This window comes from Camelus dromedarius, chromosome 3 (assembly GCF_036321535.1).
Source record: "Camelus dromedarius isolate mCamDro1 chromosome 3, mCamDro1.pat, whole genome shotgun sequence".
Taxonomy (NCBI): domain Eukaryota; kingdom Metazoa; phylum Chordata; class Mammalia; order Artiodactyla; family Camelidae; genus Camelus; species Camelus dromedarius.
Genome location: NC_087438.1, coordinates 46356719 through 46381903, shown reverse-complemented (window position 1 = coordinate 46381903; position 25185 = coordinate 46356719). Strand labels below are relative to the sequence as shown.

The following is a 25185-nucleotide window of genomic DNA, read 5'->3' as shown; positions in this document are numbered from 1 at the left end:
ATGATATGGCAAACCACAAGCTGAATACATTCTATTTTGTATTTGTTTTTTCCATGAACTGCCTACTCATACTCAGTCCATTTTTCTACAAGACTGTCATTTTCATTTTCATTTCTTATTAGGTCAACTTACTCAATTTCAAATACTATTATAAAAGGAAGAAAAATAGTGAAGAAATTATATACAGTACCTTTTCTAAGGCAGTATGTAGTTCTTTTTCATATTCTGGGGGCAGTCTCAGAAGTAGAACCTGACAGGCGTCTTTAATCAGTGGGACTACACTGAGAAATATTAATACAGCAATAAAAAGAGAACAGAGGGGATCAGCAATGAACCATCCAAACTGCTCTATAAGAACGGTGGATACGATCACACCAATACTGCCAAGTGTGTCTGCCAAAACATGTAGAAATACACCTACAAGTAAGATACAGAAAATATTAAAAATTAAAGCACATGTAATTTAGTTCTTTTATTCACTCCACAAATATTACTGTGTACCTACTATCCACCAGGTACTCTCGTAGGGGCTAGTACTTCAAAATGACTAAAAATGATCACTTCCATCAAGTGTAGTGATCACTTCCATCACTTTCATCACAGTGTAGTGGTGAAGGTAAGGATGTGGGCAACTATAACAATGAGATGAGTCTTATGATGGTGTGGTTTGTCTGAGAAGGCTTCCTAGAAATCATACATAAGCCAAGTTTTGACATTACCCGAATTACTTATATTAAAATATCAGAATAAACAGCTCAACATAAATGGCAATAAAAATTTCCTAGTTCTTTTGTAGTGAAAATACATAACAGCACACACTCAGTTATCCTTGCAACTAATATTTAATCAACTGTCACCATGAAAAGGACTCTATAATTACAACTATTTATTTAAAAATGGATTTATGAACAATCGTGATCATTTTCTATAGCAGATGGCTTCAGACTTTTTAGCTACAGATTGCTTTTTTAAAATAAAATTGTACCAGAAGCCCAGTACTTAATACAAATTAACAGTGTCAATTCAGAACACAGGTGAAAGTAGGACAATATTTGGCAAAGACTCACCCCTCATGTTAGCATTCATGCCTCCGCCTATAGATCCGTGGCTGTGACCGTGCCCATGGTCACTGTGTCCATGTGCATGGTGTGAATGGCTGTGATCAGATGAGTGACAGCTTCCTTGAGAAGCTCCATGGCTGTGGTTATGGCCATGGCTAAAGGCACAGATACCAATAAGGTTTACTATCAGCCCTCCAACTGAGACTGGCTAGCAAAAAGAGAAAAAAAAACCTTTAAATTTGTAATTTAAAAAATAAATTTGCCTTTTAAAAGTTACTATATAGCTATATATGTTTTTGATTTACAGTTCTGAAAGTACTTATAATAAAACCTAAGTTCAATAAGTAAATTTAAAAAGTGTGAATTTTACAATATTTTAGAATAAGCATTTAACTTACAAATACCAAAGTGCTGACAAGTAGAAGGACTTAGATTGCTTTAATTAAATGACTACGAATAAAAAATGTACTTGATTCATGGCTTATGAATAAATAAATGATGCCAAAGTTTTATTTTGTTTATTTAAATAAAGTTTGAAAGTATTGCTTGCTAGAGCAAATACACACATATCTGAAATCTCATTTATATTACTTGGTAAACTTTAACAGTTTAAAAGGCAATGATTGTAATTTACTAACTAATGGATTCCAAATACAGTCTTATTGTGTCTTAAATAGAGTAAAATTTCCCAAAGTAAAAAAAGTACAATGGAAAAGCAAATATATAATAGTAATCTTTCATTTTTTAAAAACAGCGTAAATGGAATTACCTTGATTTGATGTTACCACAATAACACCCCAAACAATAAATAAAGTTAGTTACCCTTGATTATTCCCTCTTACAAAACAACTTTGAAAAGTAGTTCAGGGTGCTATTTAATTTATATATGTCTACAATTTCTCCTTTAGAGAAATCCATTGTTTTATAAAAAGAACATATAAAAATAAGGGGACAGATCATTTTAATTACTTTTAATTAAAAGTAAAGGTAGTGAGAAGAGATTTACAATAGTAAACATGTACAGAGCTTATTCATTTATTCCTGTGACTCAGACCATCTGTCTGTCAGATTAAAAAATTTCAGTCAGCTTTATGATTCTGAAGATTGTTCATGAATTTTGAATGAAATGAAATACTGCTTATGGAGATCTTATCACTTCATAAACACACCTTCTCTTCTCCTGAGAAATGCTGCATTTTTCTACATTTCATCAGAATAAAAAAAAAAAAACACAGAAAGTGAAAGTCCCTTGTGATTTTACCAAGGGTTAGTCACTCCTAAGAAAATGGTGTATTTTCTATGCACATACTAATATAGATAGACACATACTTTTTTTAAACTAATAAGATCACATTAATACTGTTTTGTCATTTTTTTCACTTAGTATCTCTTGTAAATTTTTCCATGCCAGTATATATTGATAAACCTCATTTTTTATAATGGCCACATAATATTCTATTATATGAATGCCAAATTTAACTAGTCCTTTCACTGGTGAACACTGTTTTTTTCCCCCACCATTATAAACAATGGTAAAATGAATGATGGTCCTCTATACCCTTCTGTGAATATTTCTGTAATAAATATTAAAGGTCAAAGGATATGAGTATTTAAAATCCAAGATATATTTCTAAACTATAAACCAAAAACATTTTACTAATATAGACTTCCACCAAGAAGACTCAACCGCTTTTAGTCATTCAACAATTAATAGCTGACTTCCTACTACAAGCCAGGTGCTAGAATTTAAGAGTTAATATATACAGTTCAGGTCCTGAAGATACTTACATCTTAACTGTGAAAGAATGACAAATTAAACAACGGTTTTAAGTCAATGTTGCTAAAAGAAGAAAGTTCAAGATACAATGGAAATATTCAGAAAGGGAAATGTACAAATTTTGAGGTGGGAAGAGAAGGTTTAAGGCAAAGTATCCCACCAGAGGCAACACTAGAAGCAAAGTATTGAGGAAGGCGGAAAGGGCAGAAGTGAGGGAAAGGCATGAGAACTACAAGGAATGGCACATGTAAAGGTTTGGAGGTGTAGGGAGAAGAACATTAAGTTTCCTTAGCAGTAATTTAATATGGAGTAAAGCCTCTGCAAATTTCCTCAGGTATTCAAAAACAAATCTTCAAACAAAAACATCTAGTAAGTCAGAAAAAAAATCTGCATGTTACGGAATGTCATCTATTATTTTGACAACGTGTTAGAGAAAAGGATTAATTAATTTCCAAGAGTCAGCAGTGTAAATGTAAACAGCAAGATAGGAAGTTAACTGATTTAAATCAAAAATAAAAATAAAACCTTCCTAGGTCAAGCTACAAGTAGTTAAACTTTAGCAGGGAAAGAGCTGTATGAGTAGAAATTCAAATAGGAAAATGAAGACTTACTGTTAACATGTGTGTGTCTAATTCTGGAGGATCAATTAATCTAGCCACCGACTCCATAAACACAAAAAAAGCTATTACCATTAGAAAAAGCCCATTAATAAATCCAGAGAGAATTTCTATTCGTCCATACCTAAAAATGCAGAATATATTTTTAGAAAAGGAAAATGACAAATATTTAAAAAATATAAACATTGTTATGTTACAAATGAGGAAATAAGTCTAGATTTTCAACTATACAATAGCAAGATAGAAAATTACCAAGGTTTTAAATATAATAGTAACGCTGGAAGGTTCTTTCCGTATGTGTATCTGTTGAAATTGTTTATATTTATCAAAGTTGTTCTTCAGTGTTTCCTCTTACACAAAGCCTGTCCTAATTTCTTAGCAAGAAGTTATTTCTCACTCCTTTAAGCCCTTGATAGTCTCTGTATCTCTGTTACAGCACACAGATTCAGCTTTGTATCAAAATTATTTGTATTTTTGGTTCATCCATCTTTCAAAATATACACAATTGAAAATAAGAGCTGAATTTATTAATCTATTTACAACAGGTCTTATCAAAATACCTTGGACAAATAGGGATTCTACTATTGGTTGAACTGAATGATTCACTTAATGAAAGGACACTGCATGCATAGCCACTTCAAATTTTGAATGCCCTAACAGCAAAGACGTGAATGACCACACAAATTCCTCTGCCTCAAAGAACATGTTGGGCATTTTTGCTCCCTACCTATGAGAGGGGTTTGTCAGGGAGTGTAATCTTAAGCTATTGCCATTCAGTACTTATCAACTGCTTGGTTTATTTCCTCTTACCTACTTCAAATTGAAAAATGAAGCTCTGAAAAATTATTTGTATTAAAAGTAGTAAAACTTTATTCCCTGAGATGGAATTCGCTGTGTCACCCTGAGAGTCAGTGTACCTACCCATAGGAGAAAATCCGAGTTGCTTTCCATCTACTCATCAAGGCAGCAAAAAGTCCCATGACCAAAGCAGAGCAGTCGAAGAGCATGTGGAAGCCATCTGAGATCAGACCCAGACTATTGGTCAACACGCCATAGAATAATTCCACAAAGGTAAAAAGCTAAAACATGTTTAAGAAAAAATAGGGGAGGAGTGTGTTGGGAAATACTATTTCAAGAGAGATTTATCAGAATTTAATCATAAGGATTTTAACCCTTAATTACCCAAACCTTACTTAAAGGTTATTCTTACTCTTTATTTAACTGACACTCATACAGGAATCCTCATTTCATACAGTGTAAGAAACAAAGCTAAATCAGATATGTCCATCTTATAAATTATTTAAAAGGAGTTAGTTTTATTTACATGCCTGTTGAACTCAATACACTAGATTATAAAATGTTAGTAATCCGGTTGGCAGTGAGATCCTATCAGGAATAGATAAAAACCTTTAGAAGCTACATTTTCTACTGATTTGAAATAGCACACTAAACTAACATTTCTAAAATACCTCAAAAATCATTTCTTTAAGCAGTGTGACTATGATCCTGTAATCTTTCTACTATTCAGAGAAAATATAATTTTAGCCCATCTCTAATTACTAGAAATTTGAGAATTACTAAAATTGTATCAGAACTGTCAAAATTAAAATATTAAGCTTTTAAGAGAATTCTGATATTTAAAACTCTTACCAGATTCAAGCACAAGAAGTAAAAGATCTGCCTAGAGTCATTCTCCTCAAGAATTTGTTTTAGTGATTCCTTAATAAACCTAGGGATTGACTGGGAGCTATGCTGAAAAGCATCACCCATGAAGTTATAAAGTGGTGTTCCTTCAGGAGAATATCCAATTAGGGTACCTTTCTGTCCTCTCTTAGAAGGAGATGATAAGATGTTGGCAGCTAAAAAAAGAAAAAAAAAAGAATATTACAAAAAGTTTTAAAAGTTTAAGCTACCAAAACCCAACATAGTATCTGTCAGTACTAAATGTAACCACTGAACAAATTCCCAAATTAAGTAAATGACTGAACATCAGAATCCATAAGAATAAATTTGCTAAGGGGAAAAATGCTTACACAAAATGAAGAATACAGCACTCACTACCACTCCTCCAGAAAGGACGTGTTCAGTGCTCTCCTGGTGTGCTGCTTTATTCATAGCTCGAAGCTGGTCTGTTATTGGATGAGTCCAAAAATTTCCAAAAAGTAGAGCACTAATAAAAATGGGAAAGGATCCATAGCGGGCACACTTGGAAACTTCCATTTTGACTGAACACATGGAATCGACATAGAAATCCAGGATCATGACAAAAAAGATAACCGTTGTGAAAGGCATAATGAGAGAAAACCAAGACTCGACTTTACTCTAGAAATTAAAAAAAAAAACTGTCAATACTATTTGGGTATAAAGTTCATATCTTATGCTTTAGTTAATCCCTTTACATATAAACAAATATTCCCATGATTCAGTATGATTTATAAAATGCCAACATATAAGAGCTATAAGATATTGGCACTTTTCCCATTGCTCCCTAAAGTATTAAAAAACAAAAACATTATTGTTTAATAATTTTATAAATACTTGGTGACACCCAATCCTTGGGTTTGTGGGTATTAAATTGCTTCTATAACTAATTCCTTTGGGTCATAGGAATGGAAGGGATATATAAATGTAATAGTGCTTGATTTGTATTTTCTATCAACAATAAAGTTAACTCTAAAAAAAATTCAAAAACTACAAAGAAAATGCAAAGATAATTTAAGCCACCTGCAACATCAAACTGAAACAAAATACAGTATACTGAACTAAAATTTATAATAGCAATTCATTTTACTCATTACCAGTAAATTCCTGCTCTCACCTCAGTTGTCACAGAAAGAACTATGACCCATGGGCATAGGAGAAGCACAGAAACAAGATGGGATAAAGCTTGAAGGCGTTTGGCTCCACCAACATCTATGGAGAGCTTTCTGGAAGCTGTATGAAAACCAACTTTACAACACAAAGCCAGTACTAGCAACAATACTCCACCCTATGAACAAAAGCAGGTAAGTCTCATTAGAAACACACAGTCCACTACCCAACCCTTAAATACACAGTATTTAAAGAAATGGACCTAGTATGTTTTTTCTATAACCCAAATTACTGAACTACATAAATGGCTGGCAGTATTATAAATTACTGATAACTTATTTTAAATGAACTTTTAAAGTTATAGTTGCTGTAACTTTTTAGAAACAAAGGTAAGAACATACCTTGTGATCTGCCACACCTAAGAAGCCAATGGCTGTGTAAAGCATGTGAGTTAGAGCACTGTCATGATGTCCTTCAGCTAAGTAAGTTGGAGTAAAGGAAAAGAATTCCAAATATTAATCCTGAAGTTCTTCTGAAATTTTAGTTACATTATTTTGGGTTGACTATACACTAGTCTGAGGGCCTCAAACCTGACTACCCTCAACAATGTTTCTGTTAAAAAAAGGAAATAATTTAAAATTTAATTTTGGGACATAATTTATAAATTGGAATGGCCTATACTTCTTCTGATGTCTCCAAAACAATTACAATAGCACTTAAGACACAGTTGTTAAATTTTAGTACACAACCTCCAAAAGACACAGGCATACATACTATAAGTAGGACAAGGGACAAGAGCAAAGAACCTCCTTAGACCACTCCTATCCAATGGAATTAAGGATGACCTTTTGGAATGGTGTGTCAAAGCAGTCCTAAATCTATTTCTAAATCACTGACCACATAAGCCTCAGCAAAGCAAGCAGCAAGCAAAAGAGGATAGTGTGGCAACAGTTGTCTAACAATCAACCTGGAGTTCTGCAAAGTCATGCCATCCTTTTTCATTGTAACAAAGTAAACTGGGCAGTTTTAGGGCAGTATCACGAAGCAGAAGAATCAAAACTGATGATCTCAGTTCTGCTAAATGGAGTGGGCAAAGGTATGTGGATAGGAAAGAACAAGGTATGTCTGTAGAGGAAAATGAGTAGACATATTTGATTGGAAAACTGGGGTTACCTAAGAGAAGAGTGGTGGCTGAGGTGGAATTTAGAGGAGGAGAGTGAATACCAGATTAAGGAATTAGAACTTTTTCTTTCAGGCAAGAAGATGCCAAGGGTTTTCATTTAATCTCAAAAGTTTGTATTTAATAGTTCCCACTGACTTCTAAAGGGAGCATTTAAACTGTTAAATCAGAAGGGAGCAAAGAGACTGATTTTGTTTGAGTGGTAAGTCTTTTTTTTTTTTAAAAGCACGAGGACATTCCAAAATACTCTTTCATTATCCCTAAATTTCTGAAAACTTAGGGTGCTGAAAAGACATTGAGATGCTATACGATACTTAATTTAGAATGGATTTATTCATTATTTGAATCCCTGTTTAGAATACCTACATTAATCTATGAGAGTTTCATTCATGATCGATCGGTTTAATTCAGTCATACCTTCATTTCCCATTCTGCCAGTCTTCTATTTTTCTGCCAGACTAAAAAACTCAGATCTTTTGCAAAAGGATACGATGTTCAGCCATTTTAGCCATGAGATCATCATTGTCGAAAAGCAATAGGCAGATCACAGCAATTATGAAAAAAGCAGCCCCCCTTGTCTGAAAATGAAGAGAATAATACTAAGTGGCTATTTCAAGAGTTAATTTTTAAGACTACAACTATACAAATGCTAAAGAAAAATTTTTTCAAATAAATATTTAAAGAAAAAAATAACACGACATTAAAGGCCTTATACTATATAATACAAATTTACAGTATTAACAGTTAAGATAAGTAAAGAGCTCCAACAAATTTTGCAGGATATTTTAAGGGCACTTAAAACATATATTAATGACAACTTCCAACTGTCTCCTTGCTAATATGGATAGGCATGTTACCATACACAAACCATTAAATGCCCACAGAACTAATCTTAAATGTTACTTTGCTTCTGTTTGAAAAACCCAATTAGCTAAGGAATAATTAGTAGTGACTTATTTTATTCTACAACATGCAAGTGATAGAGAAGACAGTTGATTTACAGTAATATCAATATTCTAGTTACCACTCTTCTAGGATAAAAGAACTAAGAAGGCATGTTAAGAAAATCAGCAAAGCCATTTCTAATATCCAGTAAAGGTATAAGGCACTTAAAAGCTGATAAACTTACGTTCTCATTTCAGGGAAAGGAGTGTGACAAAAGAAAATTATAGAAAGAACATACTAGCAAGGTTTATGCAAATATTTCAGAATTTGGGGTACAGAAGCAATCTAAAAAGCATTATTTACACAGTCCCTACTTACAAATTTACAGGTGTAACACCAGATACTTCCATAAAGTAAATATTTTAAATGAAAAACGATTAATCTAGTTTATTCATTACATGATTACTACACTTGATAAATTCTCTATTAATGTGGTAGGTATTCTGACTAAAGTCAGTATACATAAACCACACAATTTAAAATTTCATCATTTTCATTGGATCAGGATACGGTAACATTAACAATACCCAAATATGGAGAATATAATTTAATCTTTTGATAACAAAGAGGGCAAATGAGAATTCTGCAGTGCTTCAGAGTCAGAACTGAGGAAAAAATAAAAATTACAGACCTTGTCAGATGCCTAGATTCGTTACTGACACTAAAGAGAAGAGATGCAAGATCTGTACTCTCCTTTCTGATTATTAGTGCAGCAAAATTTTTGTTTAATGTTTGAAAATCATTTGTATTTCTCTTGTGAGTTGTCTTTCCCTGTCCTTTGCTTATTTCTGTTGAAGATCTTAAGCATTTTGTTAACTGATTTGAGTGATTATATTTTAAAAGAAATGTAAAACTTTTATTTGTGGCAATTTGTTACTGTTATTAGTTTGTTGTTAGCACAATAATTTCTGTTACATGGAAGTTTGTAATCATTATGAAGTCAAATGTACTGGGTTTTCCCTTTGTGATTTTTTTTCCCCATGGCTTGTCTGCTCGGAAAGTTCTCTGCCCATAGATTAATCATCTATCTATATATTACTCTATGTTTTTACAAATATCTTTTTTTTTTTAACCACAAAAATCTTTAATCCACTTGACATTTATTTTGGAGCACTCAGTGAGTAAGGGGGAAAGATTAAATAGTAGCATATACTTGAATATCCATGATCCAATTTGAAATCTACAGGCTGCCTAGATACACTCTGCTCTATTTGGCATGTTACTTTATTTTATTCATCTGCCTCCAACACTTAGTCTGAAAGACCCTTTCAGAATGAGACTATTTTACCTTATTTACCTTTATTTCTCCTTTTCTCTATAACTAGGACAGTGCATCACACACTGGAAGCATTTAATTTGGTAAATAAAATTACTGTAGCTGTAAGAATTTATAATTGCAGACTGGTGATGCACTTACCAAAAAGAAACTAATGCTTAAATTATGTAGGATGAACAGAGTTTCCAAGCTGGCAAAATATTCACCAGACTTTAAATATAGTAAGTTCTTAGGTATGTATTTTCCAAAAATGATGTATAGGAGTTAAGAATGAGGTAGGGGAGGGAATCGGGTATGAAGAAACATGAAGATGTTTGTGGTGATTAGTCAGTTATGTATCTTGATTGTGGTGATGGTTACACAAATCTATACACATAAACAAATACACACATAAGAGTGGATGTAAAACTGGTGAAATCTGAATAAGGGCTATGGATTGTACCAATGTCAATTTCTTGGTTTTGACAGCATACTTGAGTTGGGTTAAGAAGTTACTTTTGAAACTAAGGGAAGTGCACAAGGACCTCTCTGTACTATATGTGCAGCTTCCTGGGAATGTATAATGATTTCAAAATAAAAAGTAAAAATAAAACATTTGTGAGAAAAATTTATAATTAGCAGAAAAAGCCCCTGCATTCTTTTAAATGGTAAAGGATACTATTTATTGCCTTGGATAGTATTTTACATTTATACTTTCAATTTTCAAGTAACTAATAATGGAAAATTCTACCTTTGCTGGTCCTCCTCCAGAACTAGTGAACAAAACACTGAGCAGTGAGATGACAACAATATCACTGTGTTCGAATAGCAGCAAAGTCCTACAAAAATAAAACATTATCATTCATGAAATATATCTGATCTTTATCAGGAAGCATGAATTTAACTAAAGTAAGAGAAAATAAATTTTTCCCCTTGATTTCATAGAACATTACAGGAAAAGTAGATAGTTACAACTGTTTTGGAAAACATTTTGGCATTATCTACCTTAGAAAGGTTGAAGCTACAAATATCCAATAATACGATTTGTAGGATACTACTTATACTACTTATATCATACAGATTTCTTGTATACTTGTACCAGGACACACTTATAAGACATCAGCATTGTCTGCAGTAGCCCCAGACTGGAAACAATCTAAATGCCCACTGAAGAGAGAATGGATAATATAACTTAGAGTATATCCACTCGACTCCTACACAGTGGTAAAAATGAATGCAATTCTATGAATATTCTAAGAAATATAGAACTGTATACTTTATAGACAATGTTTGGGTCCTCTTCTCCCTCCAATTCATACATTGAACCTAGTCCACAAAGTGATGGTATTAGAGGTATGGAGCACCTTTGGGAGGTGCTTAGGTCATGAGGGTGAAGCCCTCACATCATGATGGGATTAGTGCCTTAAGAGACCACAGAGAGCTCCCTTGCCCCTTCTGCCACGTGAGGTTACAGCGAAGAGACAAGATAGCTGTCTATGAACCAAAAAAAGATCAGTCACCAGACACTGAATCTGCTTCACCTTGGTCTTCCTAGCCTCCAGAACTATGAGAAATACATTTGTATTTTTTATAAGTCACCTAGTCCACAGTATTTCTGTTATAGCAGTCCAAACGGATTAAGACAAAAAGAGTGAATTTTAATGGTATGTGAATTATATTTTATGGTATGTGAATGAACTACATATATACTACACACATTAAAATGGGCAAATCTCAAACATAATACTGAATGGACTGAGGAGCCCAGGGACATCCCTCGGGGAGGGCCAGCCCCCACGCTCAGCAGGTGACTCAGGGGCCCGAGCCCCAGGCCAGGTCGATGGGAGGCTGCAGTGTGCACACCATGATCTCAATAAAAGCTGTTCTGACATGGGAAAAAAAATTACTGAATAGAAAAAGTATGCTGCAGATAAATACCTGCAAATAAATAACTTGCAAAGTTAAACATTAAAAAAGAAATATGTACATATATGGAAAAGAAAACCAAAAGAATGAAAAACAAAACTAAGATGCTGGTTACATCCAATGGTAGAGGGAGAGGGGGTACAATCAGGAAGGGGATGCACAGAGCTTCAAAGGTATTGGTAAGGCTTTATTTGGGGGACTGTATGTTAATACATGAATAGTCATCTTATTATTTAAACATATTAATTTATATTTATTCTTTTATATATGTAACATTAAAAAAATTTAAACACATAATCACCAGCCAAAGGGAGCTTATAGGATCTACATGGTAACATATTTTTTAGCTGCTCATTAAAAAATTTTTCATTTTTCCTCATTACTCAATAGTCTGTAATGAGAAAACAGCAATGATAACTTTAGTTCTATTAGTATGTGGGAGATTACAATTTTAAAAAATAAATATATCAGCAGAATGTTACTAACCGAAAATAAGACAGGCTATGAAACACCAAAGGAGTCTAATTAAGAAACTGAATGATGATTTTAGTAAAGGAATGAGTGGGGCCATGTTGGCAGAGGAGCTGGTGGTAGTGAGGGGTTATGAGGGCAGAAGCAGATGACGAAAGAGCCAAGTAAGAATTTAACAATTTTCCCTCTCCTTCCTTATCCTAACACGTAGGGACAGTGATTTAGTAACACACACATAGACCAAAACAACACTTCATGAATAAGAAATTAAAAATATTAGAGATGATAAGCAATACTACCTCTCAGTCATACTCAAGCATAAGCTGAAAGAGCTTTTCCCAAGCTGAGAAATTCCAGCCAGCTTTCCCACCACTCCAGGATGCTGTTGCTGTCACAGACAGGGATGTGACACTGGAATCATACATACTTCGCATTTGACAAAGTACAGGGTAAACAAGCAACAGGGACCCAAAACCCAGAGCTATTCTATTGGTTGGGAGAGGGGAAAGGGCTTTACACAAAGCACTTCCCACTGATCACTTTCTCCTCTGTCCACCCTACTATTTGGAGTGAGATTCTTTAGAACATCCTCCATCTTACTCCTTACTTCTTGTCCCCATATTCCCCCTTCATCAATGGCAATGTACTTTTTCTTACACATTTACTCAGTAAGTTTAGAGACATTTAGACACAGAGAAATATTACAAGAATGCATAAGCACAGTTGCACATGTTATAATTCCTATTAAATAACCCTAAAGCACTCCCCACCCCACAACTGAACCATTTACATAAAAAGATCACTCTTAAAAAAAGAAAAGATCATTCTATATAGATTTACGGAAATATGAAATGAGAGTTAACTCATCTTTAATCTGATGATTGACACACTATTCCCAAGACATTTGTTTATAATCCTATCTTTCAAATAGTTTCTGTGGGTAGTAGAGGATTTTCCGAGTTGTAGGTGGGGAATAAAAGCATTTCAAAATGTTTTTGCTCTTCTCCTTATTGTTTGATTTTATTTGCCATTTCAGATTTTTTGTTTCTAAAATCAGCCACTAAAAGAGATCACCAATGAATAATAAAAAAGCCACTGAAGCTAAAATTTTTCTGAAACTGTTTGGACCCTAGTAAAGTATCTATGATAGATCATAACCAATATATTAATTGCATTCACCAAAGAACTAGTCCACAAACTAAACAGGCTCTCAGTACAAATATACTTGTTGAGTTGTACCCAATGTTACAGAAGTGAAAGAAGCATTTGTACATAATAAACACAAATATTTGATATAAAACATAATGGCACAAACTAATATCCAAAGTGAAGAAATATAAACAAACATTCAAAATATGCATTTTTATTTACCTTAATGGTCCACAAAGAGTGAGGCCAAAAAACCACAAAAGTGAAATGATACATCCAGCAACTGCATGTTTAAATATTTTGATCCACTAAAAATGGAAACAAAAAAATAAAAAATTTCAGTCATACGTTTTGCTAAATATCTCAAAATCTTAAATAAAACACATAGGGAAAGATGATGGGAACAGTTAGATATTTTAAAGGCTAAATAACTACATATTTTGAAATGAAAAATAGTATTAAGACCCCTTGACTAAATCTAGATTTGCAAGATAGTATTGTTTTCCATTTTTTATATTCTTGTCTGATGTTAGATCTTGAAATCTTTTTCTACAGAGTACAATTTTCTCTGTTTTGTATACTAGTTCTCACAAGTTTGCTAGGAACATAATGTTTTAGTCTTTAAATTCTTCTCAGCAGGAATATTCAATTTTTCAATTACTTGAAAAGAGGGGGAAAAAAACTAAGACAGGGTTTAAAATATTAATCTCATTTGATTTTTTGGGAGGGAAGGTAACTAGGTTTATTTATTTATGTATTTTTATTTATTTTTAGAGGAGGTACTGGGGTTTGAACCCAGGACCTTGTGAATGCTAAGCATGTGCTCTACCACTTGAGCTATACCCTCCCCCTCTTCATTTGAAAAAAAAATTTTTGGTCTCTGAAACAGAGGTACTTAAATTTGTCATTCTAATAAAAAAAAAATCATGGCACAGGTTTCTAAGTTGTGGCATAAAGCAAACATGTAGTAGTGTAAAACTACTGTCCAAAGAGGTGGTACTGTGAGATGATTATGCAGAATGCAGGACACTTCTGATATGCAGGTTCAAGCTCAGATACTTAAAGGGAATAATGATGATCAGGGTGACAGCTAATACGTATTGCATATTCTCTGTATGCCAGGCACTATTTTACTATTTTAAGAACTTTACATGTTTTAATTCATTTATTCCTCACAGCTCCATTAGGAAGGTGTTATCTCCATTTTACAGGTGAGAAAAGGAAGGTAGAGGAATTAAGTAAATTGCTCAAAGTAAGTGTTAGTAAGGAGAACAAACATGAATTTGTCTGACTCCAGAGGCCTCATTCTTAACCTCTATGTTTTATCTGCTTCTCAGTGACATTTATATTAGGCTCTTGGGCATGTCTACATGTGGGATTTGTAACTCTTCCAGAGTATGGATCCTGTATTAAAGAAAATAATTATATGCATGCTTTAAAAATGTTCTACCCTCCTCTACATTCCATTTTAAACATTCCATCATCTTAGGACTTGATAGTTTACTCTTGAAGCCTCAGTTCTGAAAAGATTAAGCCAAGAGCAAGCTAACTTTGGAAGCGTTCTGCTGTGCACCTAAAATCATTCATTAAGTAACCCTGATCAAGGAAAGAGCATTGTCTCCCGGCCCACCGGGTAAGAAGCTACTAGGACAAAAGGATTCTGCAAAAAACTCACCTGGTGTTTGGTAATAGTTTTCCCAGAAGAAAAAGGCTTTTGAAACAAAACCATAAAAAATGCAGTCCTGTGAATATTGAAACATTAATATATTAATATTAATCAATCTTATATACAAGGTGTGGCTTTAAGTAAAGACATCTAAACAAATATACTAGAACTTGAAGGGTATGTCAGCCTCTAAAGAAATAATATCAGAGAACAACACTTATTTTAATAAGGCTTCCACTGCAACACCTTGGGAATTCTTCTTTCTTTTCTAACTGCCTCCAGAATTGGTTTACAAGCCACAAGAGAAAAGAAGTCTCCACATTTTTTCACACTTTGAAATACCAAAGAAAATAATTCCTATATTCTCCAAAATTCAGTAATAACAAATTTTGAAATAGGAATGAATAAAGTACTAATCATATATCCCTACCTTTCACATTGCCAAAATAGTTATATAAAAATATGTACAACTGGTACTTAAAATCTCCTTGTCAAGAATCACTCCCCATAATTACTACAATTATACCTCCAGGAGTCTAACAGATTCTTATTAATACAGAAGGTGGTCACTATCAATCTCAAGGTCCAGAGAAGCTTTATTTAGAGAGAATTTCTTAAGATATACAGAATGTAAAATTTATACTATATGAGGACCCTGTACTGTGAAAGGAACCTGTGGTGAACACAGCCCAGCATGTCTGAACTTGGAAAATAAGAGACATCTGTGCCAAGATAAGTCTCAGGTAATAGTCTATGCCTGCTGGAAGACCAGACTGCACCAATAATATGGTCTGCGAATCCTGAGGGCCCCTGAGACCCTTTCAGGGAGCTGTGAGGTCCAACTATTTTTATAGACATATTAAGATATTATTTGCCCTTTTCACTCTTATTCTCTCAGGGGTACAGAGTGGAGCTTTTCAGAGGCTGGTTCATGTGAGATACTGTAACAGACTGAATGCTGATGCAGATATGAGAGTCCAGCTATCTTCTATTAAGCCAGATGTTATCAGAATCTGAAAAAAAGCCTCATTAACACAAACTAAAGTAAAAGTCTATATTTTGGCAAGCTAACAGAGTATGACAAACCTTTTTTTTTCCCCCAGTCTCTTTGTACCTCTAACCTTAGATATTCTTTTAAAAAATATTTTATGATGTATCTGTCAGGAGGAATAAATTGCACAAAATATTCTATGTAACATTTCCTAAACATATTCAGCTTAAAGAGGATTTTCAAAGAAGTTAAAAAGCATTAAGGAAAAGAAGAACCACATACTCACCCAAGTTTTAATATAAAAATGAACTGAACAATGTGAACTACTTTTAGGAGATCATATGATTCAAAAAGTCCCACAGCCTTCAAAAGTTTAGTGAAACACAGTAACACAATATATTTCGTTAATCTGAAAAGTAAAAACAGAAACAAGTTTCAGTATCATTGGAATCACAAGGAATTCTGTAATCTTTGTTTTTTTCTTACTATACAAGCAATAGGGGTAAAACCATAAATATAAACAAAAAATGAAGCAAAAACTCAAACAACTCACCATCCATGTGATAACTACCATTAACACTATGATATATACTTCTAGATTCTTTTCATTGTATGTCTATGAACATATTATGTATAGACACAGTCTGTTAAAAAAAGGCCAAACTAAAATAAAAATGTTCTTGGTTAACTGAGTTGCCTCAACTATTTTATAATGTACTTTTTAAACAATTAAACAATTAATCCAAACAAAGAGAATGAAAACAGAAACCAAACTCTATCTGCCATGAAATGAGAAGACCACAGTACTGAAAGGTAGGGAGGAATGGTAAATGCCTTAGGTTTGCCTCTTTTCCCTAAGTGACTGCAGTGAGAATCACAGATTAAGTCAATGACCTGACCTAGAAGTCCTGAAAAGGCTCAGGAATCTGAGCAGCTCAGAAAGGGCGTGGAGAGCTGAAAAGAGAAGGACCATTAGGAAGTCTTCCAGGTAGTTAGGTCCCCAGATTCCCATCCAGCACAGCCAGGCAACCATCCCTCCTCAATCATGACAGGACATGTGAAGCTTAGCCTCTGGAGAGGTCTAGACATAAGACAAAGGGGAAAGGAGGGATGAGGTGTTGGATGAAAATCATGGAGATTAAAAGGAAGCTTCTCTTCTTAACCACACCCTACTTGCGTTCCCTCATTTACCTCTAACATCCTAAGAGCCAAGCTTCAATCTCCCAGCAGGAGATCCCTTCTTTGGAGAAGCCCACTAGGGGACAAGCCCCATACAGGTTTTCTAACCAGCTTTTTAGGGCTCACTCAAATATGAATGGCCAAATATGGATAACCAATCCCTTAAGATAAGCCTATAATATAAGAGACCAAACAAACAAAAACAACCAAGAAATGTAAAAGATATAGAGATCATAGAAAATAGCAGAAAACAACAAAAACCATAATATTCTTTGGTAAGAAAGAATAGTGCATCCATGAAAAAATTAGGTTGCCATAAAAAGAAAGGAAAAAGGAGCTCCTGAAAAAGTAGCTAGAAAACAGAGAAGAAATCATCTCAGTTTTCTAGACTGGTAGTCATCTTTGATCATATACGTCGAGTAATAAAAACAATTCTGCAGGTGAAACCCATTATTTATTTGTAAATAAAGAACATATACTACTGTACTGATATTATTATATATTATAAAACATACACAAATTAGAAATGAAAAAGAATGAGATAAAAAGTTGAGAAATTCTAATATTTCTTCCCCTAACCTAACAGATCATCTTTGCAAGTCATTCAGGAGACTGCTTTTTAAGTTTACCTCTAACAGTTGTTAATAAATTAAAAAGGAGGTACAAGGGATGTCCAAGATCAGCACACTGGCAGGAATTTCTCTACTAATGGGAGAAAAATTCAAAAAAATAAACACGGATGTTTAAAGGAAACCTGTCATTCAAACAGTAGAGTTAAAACAATTTGGTACACAGTGGTATCAATGTATGTAGAATGATATAAAAATTGATGAATGTGAATCATTGAGTACCATGGCACTGAATCAACAAACAGTAATCTGATTAGGAAGGCACAGAAATATATATTTTAGGGAGATTTTGATGCAACTATTAAAATAAATTTCGGTCCCTGAAAGAATGAATCTCAGCAGTTCCAACATCTTCACCATCTGAATGGCTCCTTTCTGTTTTAGTCCAAGTAATATCATACTAAATTAAATAAAGTCAGATTTGGAACGAAGTGGATTTTTTTTATCATGAACATAATCTGGTGGTTTTAACATTGTGATCATTAATCACCAAGAAGCTAATAAAAATGTTATTGTGGAATAATGAAAGTCAAATCCTAAAGCACAGAAGTTCCTACTTAATCCACTTGTAGAACAGTATAAACTTCACTGAAATTTCTGTTTAAAAGATCAACTAGATTTTCTGGGGTGATAAAAATGTTTTATAGCTTGATTGTGCTGAAAGTCATATGGGTATACATTTGTGAAAAATGCAAATTAGTACCTTTAAAATCTATGCATTTTACTGTGAGTATATGTCAATGAAAAAAGGAGTAATGGAGAAAATAATAAAATTTATGAGACCAAGTGTATTTTGTTTCTGGATTGTCTGTAGACTGGCTGAAAACACACAGGACAATATGCAAAATCTACCAAATCTCTAGCAATTTTCTAGGTATGAAAGTAAATGTATATGTGCTAGAAAAAATAGAACACTAACATTAAGAGCTGAAAAACACCTTAGAGATCCTCTAGCCCAATTCCTCTCATGTCATAGGCTTGGAAGTTGAAGCCCACAGAGTTAGCTAGCATCAAGCCCACGTCTCTTAAGCATGCTCTTTTAATATGTCACACAGAAAATCAAAGTTCAACCAAAAGGCTTTGAGGGTTCCCATCTTCTAAACTGTTCCCAATTATACATTCACACTGGCTCACACGAACAGTAAAATCATCTTTAAATATGAAAGACAAAATGCGTATTAAAACCTAAGATTAATTTAGATTTTGGCCCATTTAAGCGAGAGAAAAAAGTCATATAAACTGAAGCAAATTTAACTATATCAATGCAAATTAAACACTCTAGTCATGGCAGTAATTCATAATTAGCCAATAAAAGTACTACTTGAGCTAGAAACGTTTTGTTTATTCAGTTCTTAACACAGGGACTTGCATAATACGTGCTCAGCAAATGTTTACTAAATGAAAGAGCGCTAACTCTGCAATTACACTGAGTGATGCAGTAATACCTAGCACAGCAATACAGGTAGTACAGTAACACAGCACACGGCTGGCACGCGAGCTGCTGGCAATTTAAACTATCATCAACTCAGCCACGCATGTAGAATGAAGGAAAAGAAAGACATCAAGCAGAGAGGGAAGTTCAAAACTTTAAGTGCTTTACTCCTTAAGTTCTTTACTAGGTGGGAGAAGAAGGCAGCAGGACAGAAGCAAGGACACAAAGAACACTGTCAACAAGACAGAGAGGGAAAAAGCAAAGACCAGGAAAACAGACAGAGGTACATTAAAAATCACAGCAGTCTAGAAATTCCTGATGTCAGCGAAGAGCCTAGGACATCCTTCATAGGGCTATGAAGCCATTCTTCAAATACTCTCTGCTCACTTACAGAGTCAGGGGCCATTTGTGGCTCAAGAGGCCCTCAGGTAAAACAGCCTTCCCTCTTCCTGATAAAAGGGCCCGAGGCAGCTGGAAATAGCTGTGCGTTCTCTCTGACTTCAAAGGAGGACTTTTATCTTAAAAATGTTATCTAAGTGTTCACATTCTCTAAAAGGGTTACCATTTTATAATACGCCTGAATATGAGAGCTATACTTGGGATGACAGAGAGCAAAGACCAAGAATGTGGTACAGAGCGATACCACTGAAGGGCTGAACAGATACAAGTAACCTCTGGTCTCTTTTATGTAAGAATATATCTGTAGTTGTTTAAAGCTCTCTTAGTTTGGTTACTTACAACTAAATGCATTTCTGGGTGCCATCCAAGAAACTAAATGCTTAATAGAGGCCCTGCCCTCAAGGAGTTTGAGGTCTCAGAAAGATAAGCAAGAAACAACTATTTATGAGACCTAGGTAAGCAACAGAGTTCTAAGGAAATATATGTGGAAGCAAGTATTTTAACTAGGGAAGCGAAGGTCGTCTTCAGAGTCTGAGATGCATACATGTATATTAAAGGCTAAGTAGGAAAAACCCAATCAAAAAATGGGCATAAGACCTAAACAGACATTTCTCCAAAAAACACATACAGATGGCCAACAGGCACGTGAAAAGATGTTCAACATCCACTAATTATTAGAGAAATGCAAATCAAAACTGTAATGAGTTATCACTTCACACTAGTCAGGCCACCATTAAAAAGTCTTCAAATAATAAATGCTGGAGAGGATGTGGAGAAAAGGGGACCCCCCCCCCTTCACTGTTGGCTGGAATGTAAGTTGGTGCAGCCACTATGGAGAACACTATGGAGGTTCTTTAAAAAACTAAAAATAGACTTACCCTATGATCCAGCAATCCTACTCCTGGGCATATATCCTGAGGGAACTCTAATTCAAAAAGACAAACACGCCCCAATGTTCAAAGTGGCACTACTTACAATAGCCAAGACATGGAAACAACCTAAGTGTCCATCGACAGACTACTGCATAAAGATGTATGTGTATATGGTGGAGTATTACTCAGCTATAAAAAAGAATGGAATAATGCCATGTTTAGCAACATGGATGAACTTAGAGATTATCATACTAAGTGAAGTAAGTCAGACAAAGACAAATATCATATGATATCATTTATATGTGGAATTAAAAAAAATGATACAAATGAATTTATTTACAAAACAGAAACAGACTCATAGACATAAAAAACAAATCTGCAGTTACCAAAGGGGCAAGAGGGGTGGGAAGGATCAATTAGAAGTTTGGGATTAACAGATACACACTACTATATATACTGTAAAAAAAATAGATAAACAACAAGGTCCTACTGTTCAGCACAGGGAACTATATTCAATACCTCGTAATAAACTATAATGGAAAAGAACCTGAAAAAGAACATATACATGTTTTAACTGAATCACTTTGCTGTACACCTGAAATTAACACAACACTGTAAATCAACTATACTTCAATTTTTAAAAAAAGACTAAGCAGGAATTATGAAGCAAGGAAAGGGAGGGAGAATTTAAAAATACAGAGAGCAGCATATGCAGAACACTAGAACTAGGAAGAACTTTTGAAGAAAGCTCAGTTCACAAGATTATGCTCATAATGATCAGAAGTCATCAAGAAAAAGGTAAATTATATTTAATATACTTGTTTTAAGGAGATGGAGCAATATGTAAAATTATTTCTAGATAATTTTTATTTAAAGTATTAACAAAACTCAAAAATTTGGCACTTCAATAGCAAGATTCAGTCATATGGAACATTGTGAAAAATACTTCTTGATGATATATTACTATTATGACCTTTCTGACACTATTCTCTTTCGGCTAAAAAACAGATTATAAAAGTAATTCTTGAATAGCTGGTTGTTATAAAAGTTTTAAATAAAATCATTCCCAATTTCCTCTTCATAGGTGACCAACTGGGGACACCGAAACGTTTTCCTTTGCATCACCATGTATGGACACACCTGTATTTTAGATACATTCATGTATTCACAATTGTACACATATTTTGATATTGCTATGTGACTTTTCATCTAATACATATTGAAGCTCTTTTGTTATTATTATTATTAAATTAGGAAAATTATTTTAACATTTAGCTAAAAGATGAATACTTTGATTTTTAAAGTCTCAGTTAATGAAGTCTTCCTGTTGTGCTAAAGACAAAACACTAGCTAGGTCAAGTAACCATATACTAAGAAGTACACATTCTAAGTTCATGCTGTGGAGGGAAATATACTATTGGGGGAGAGCTAGGGGGTGATGAAAGGAGGCTCTTAAACGTGGGCAGTGGCTCCTGACCTACTCACTGACCCTTTGGGCAATTTAGGGGGATCCAATCCACCTCCCCAACTTCTAAATCATTACTTGCCATTAGTTAGTCTCATCAAAGGTATCACTGGTCTTTTCTTTGAAGGGTCAGAAAAATCTCTGGTTCTTTAAACATGGAATTACTGAAATTTGGTTTTGGGTTCAAACTGCTTCTTGGGCTTTGCCCACTGCAGTAGCTCACAGTTCTCCAGTTAAAAAACAAAATCAGTGCGTGTGTGTTAAGTCAAGTTTGATTCATTCAATAAATATTTAAGAGTCTACTGAGTAGAAGGACCTATGCATGGGGCTTAGGGTAACTGAATCCCAGTTCAGTTATTAGGTGTGTGACCTTGGGAAAATTATTTAACCTTTCTATGACTTAGTTTCCTGGTTTGTGAGTAAGGGACACAACTACTGAGTCTGTGGCACTGTTTTAAGGATTAAGTGAAACGCTGCACTCAAAGTACCTGGAACACAGGAAGTGCTCAGCCAATGTCTGCTGTCACCCTCTGGCCTGTCCTGCAAAGAGGACTTATTGAAACCAACATAGAAACACTTAAAACAATTCATATTTGTGAATTCAGGCATAAAAATATCCATAACTAAAGGATTTGTCAATTAGTTTTTGTGGCACATTATAACCACTATTTAATTTTTAATCGACATAAAGGAAAACTCCTGCAACCTGGAATCTATTCAAAATTCAACCAATCCTGGGTTGAATTTGACTCTGCAATGAACTACAATAGGAGGGCAGCTCTGCTAAGCAAGTACGAAAATAACATGGCAAAGGACGGTTTACCACATAAGATCATAAGCTCTTGAGTAAATAACAACTTTGAACTATTTATTTAAAAATAATTACAAGCTTACAGAAAAGGTGCAAGAATAGAATACCCTGCACCTAGATTCTCTAATTGTTAACATATTATCTTGCTGGCCTTATTATCTCTCTCTAAATACACAAAGACTTTTCCCCCTCAACTATTTTTTTCTTTAACTGAAGTACAGTCAATTATAATGTGTCAGTTTCTGGTGTACAGCAGAATGTCCCATTCATGCATATACATCCATATATTCGTTTTCCTATTTTCTTCATTAAAGGTTATTACAAGATACTGAACATAGTTCCCTGTGCTATACAGAAGAAACTTTTTAAAATCTATTTTTATATATAGTGGCTAACATTTGTCCTCAACTATTTAAGAGTAAGTCACATACATCATGCTTCTTTACCCCTAAACACTTGTATTTCTTAAAACATGGACATTTTCTTATAAAAATCAATAGGGTTAACTACAGAAAATTTAACATGAATATACTCAAATCTATTGCCCGCAGTTCTGCAGTCTGCATTTTGTCAACTGACATGGTACTGTCCTTTACAGCATTTTCCCCTCCATTAAATCTACAAAAGAATTGCCTATTGCATTTAATTGTCATGTCTCAGTAAATAATACCTGATTGCTGATTCTTACAAAACCGAGTTGCTCAAAATAGATTATAAAATTCAACTTGTACTACAGAAATGCAGCTGACTTAAATTCTGTTTTAGCATTTTATGTGTTCTTTCCTTTTCACACACAAAAAATTGTTAGTAATGCGATTTCTACAGTTCCAAAGAATTCATCAGAAGGATCTCTAAGTCTCAAAGGAGGTATTCAAGAGCAAGGAAAAAAAAAAAAAAACAAGAAAAATTTAACCTCATTTAAAAAAAAGTCAGTGAAAACCAGTCCCAACCAAACTGTTGAGCCATATTTTACGCATCTTTGACACTACCTCAGAAGCTAGGACAGGTCAAGAAGGACACATTGGAAAGTGGTCACTGTACTTACCTCTTGGGAGTTAGTGGGAGCATTGCGGGGAAAGTTAAGGGGAATTTTTCCTTTTTACTCTGTGAATTTCCGTACTGTTTGAACTTTTGACTGTGAACAGACATTTATTTAGTAAAAAATAAAATATGCCAAGAAAGGAAAAGAAAAGTAGATGACAGGCTGAATTCTCTATGTGCAGGGTAAACCTGAACATCAAAGTTCATCTGTTTGTACTTTGGTTTCTTCGGCTGAAGAGATGATGGTGACCCTTCCTCTAACTTATGCAGGCAGACGTCAGAAAGGTTAAGTATCATCAAACTACTATTTCAGGGAGAAAGAGCCAACAAAAATGCTCCTCATAGGTTAGAAAAACCTCTCACGTGAATTGGCTGGCGGTTCTAAGGTTAACGGTCTGCCCCGAAAACCAGAAACTCTAGCAGAACCTTCCTGGATCTCAGAGCATTCATTCTGCAGCGGGCAACCGCGGAGCCAATGAAAGCTAGCGGCGGCCTGGGAGCCGCGGAAGAGAGGACGGAGGGCTCCGCGGCGCGTGCTGAACACACGAGCGCGTTCCGGACTGTCAGCGGAACCGGAGGGACGCCGGTCCCCGCGCGCACCCGGAGCGATCTGGGCAGCGGCCGCGGAAGGTGCGTCCGGGCGGCCGAGGAGCGAGCTTAGGAGGCGGGAGCCCGATCCGTCCCTTACCGAGCGCTGGGCACGTCCACCGGCCCGAGGCCGCCGCCGCCGCCGCCGCCGGGGCCGGCTAGCACGTCCCCGCCGTATTTCTCCTCCATCCCGGGGATCAGGAGCCGCCGCCGCTGCCCCCGCCGCGGGGTCTCCTCATGTCTCTCCGCGGCCGCGGAAGAGCGGGCGCAGGCGCGTCACTCCCCCATGACAGCGGCCCCGTCGGGTCCCCTCATGCCGGGCCGCCGCTGCCGCTGTCCCCGGCTCCGGCTCACGAGCACACGCGCGTCGCGACTAGGCCGCGGACAGTTCCGGCGGCGCCGGGTTCCCCGAAGGCTCACCAGAGCGGACGCCGCCAGGCCACGTCATCAGGCCCAGCAGCCCTCACTCTCCCGGGAGTGCCCGACCCTGCGCATGCGCACAACACAACACTGGCCGTCCCTTCCCCTTCCTTAGGCTCCTCCTACCACGGGGCTACGGATCGAACATTCGCCCTCTATCAGCCCCTTCCACTGACGCGGTTTGAGCGCTAGCCTGTCCCTGCAGCGCCACCTATAGGCCATCAAGGGTACGGGGGGTTCTACTGGCGCCGAGAAGGGGAGCGTGGAAAATGCACAACGTGTGATAAAATTGAATAGAATTTCTTTTAACTTCTGGCTCCCGACTGTGCTACTTAATCCTGGCACATCAGTAAATCTAGGCAGGTAGGGCTAGGTCTTATTAGGTTGTTTTTTTTTTTCCTGTTGCTAAATTGTTCGGAATGTGGGCTCCGGTGTTTGTCTTGGATTGAATCCCAATTCTGCTTCTTACTAATTGTGTCACTTGGCCTTTATGTACCTCA

The 25185-nt window shown here is 35.6% G+C and overlaps 1 protein-coding gene across 4 annotated transcripts in view; it reads right to left on the bottom strand.

Moving 5' to 3' along the window:
- SLC30A5 (solute carrier family 30 member 5) overlaps positions 1-24751 on the bottom strand; it is a 28286-nt gene extending 3535 nt beyond the window's left edge. The window contains exons 1-14 of one of the 4 annotated variants that reach the window (XM_031446245.2): positions 24366-24751; positions 16136-16258; positions 14868-14934; positions 13415-13500; positions 10398-10485; positions 7937-8024; positions 6668-6744; positions 6274-6444; positions 5489-5777; positions 5106-5314; positions 4377-4534; positions 3450-3579; positions 1068-1269; positions 191-417 (exon numbers count right to left, since the gene is read on the bottom strand). In XM_031446245.2, the coding sequence (XP_031302105.2) occupies positions 191-417; positions 1068-1269; positions 3450-3579; positions 4377-4534; positions 5106-5314; positions 5489-5777; positions 6274-6444; positions 6668-6744; positions 7937-8024; positions 10398-10485; positions 13415-13500; positions 14868-14934; positions 16136-16258; positions 24366-24454 (2004 nt within the window). In that variant the 5' untranslated portion in view covers positions 24455-24751. Of the gene's footprint in view, positions 1-190; positions 418-1067; positions 1270-3449; positions 3580-4376; positions 4535-5105; positions 5315-5488; positions 5778-6273; positions 6445-6667; positions 6745-7936; positions 8025-10397; positions 10486-13414; positions 13501-14867; positions 14935-16135; positions 16259-23681; positions 23986-24365 lie in introns of those variants that run through there. The other 3 variants (XM_064481171.1, XM_064481165.1, XM_064481169.1) reach the window with 3 other exon arrangements.
- Positions 24752-25185: the final 434 nt, after the last annotated feature.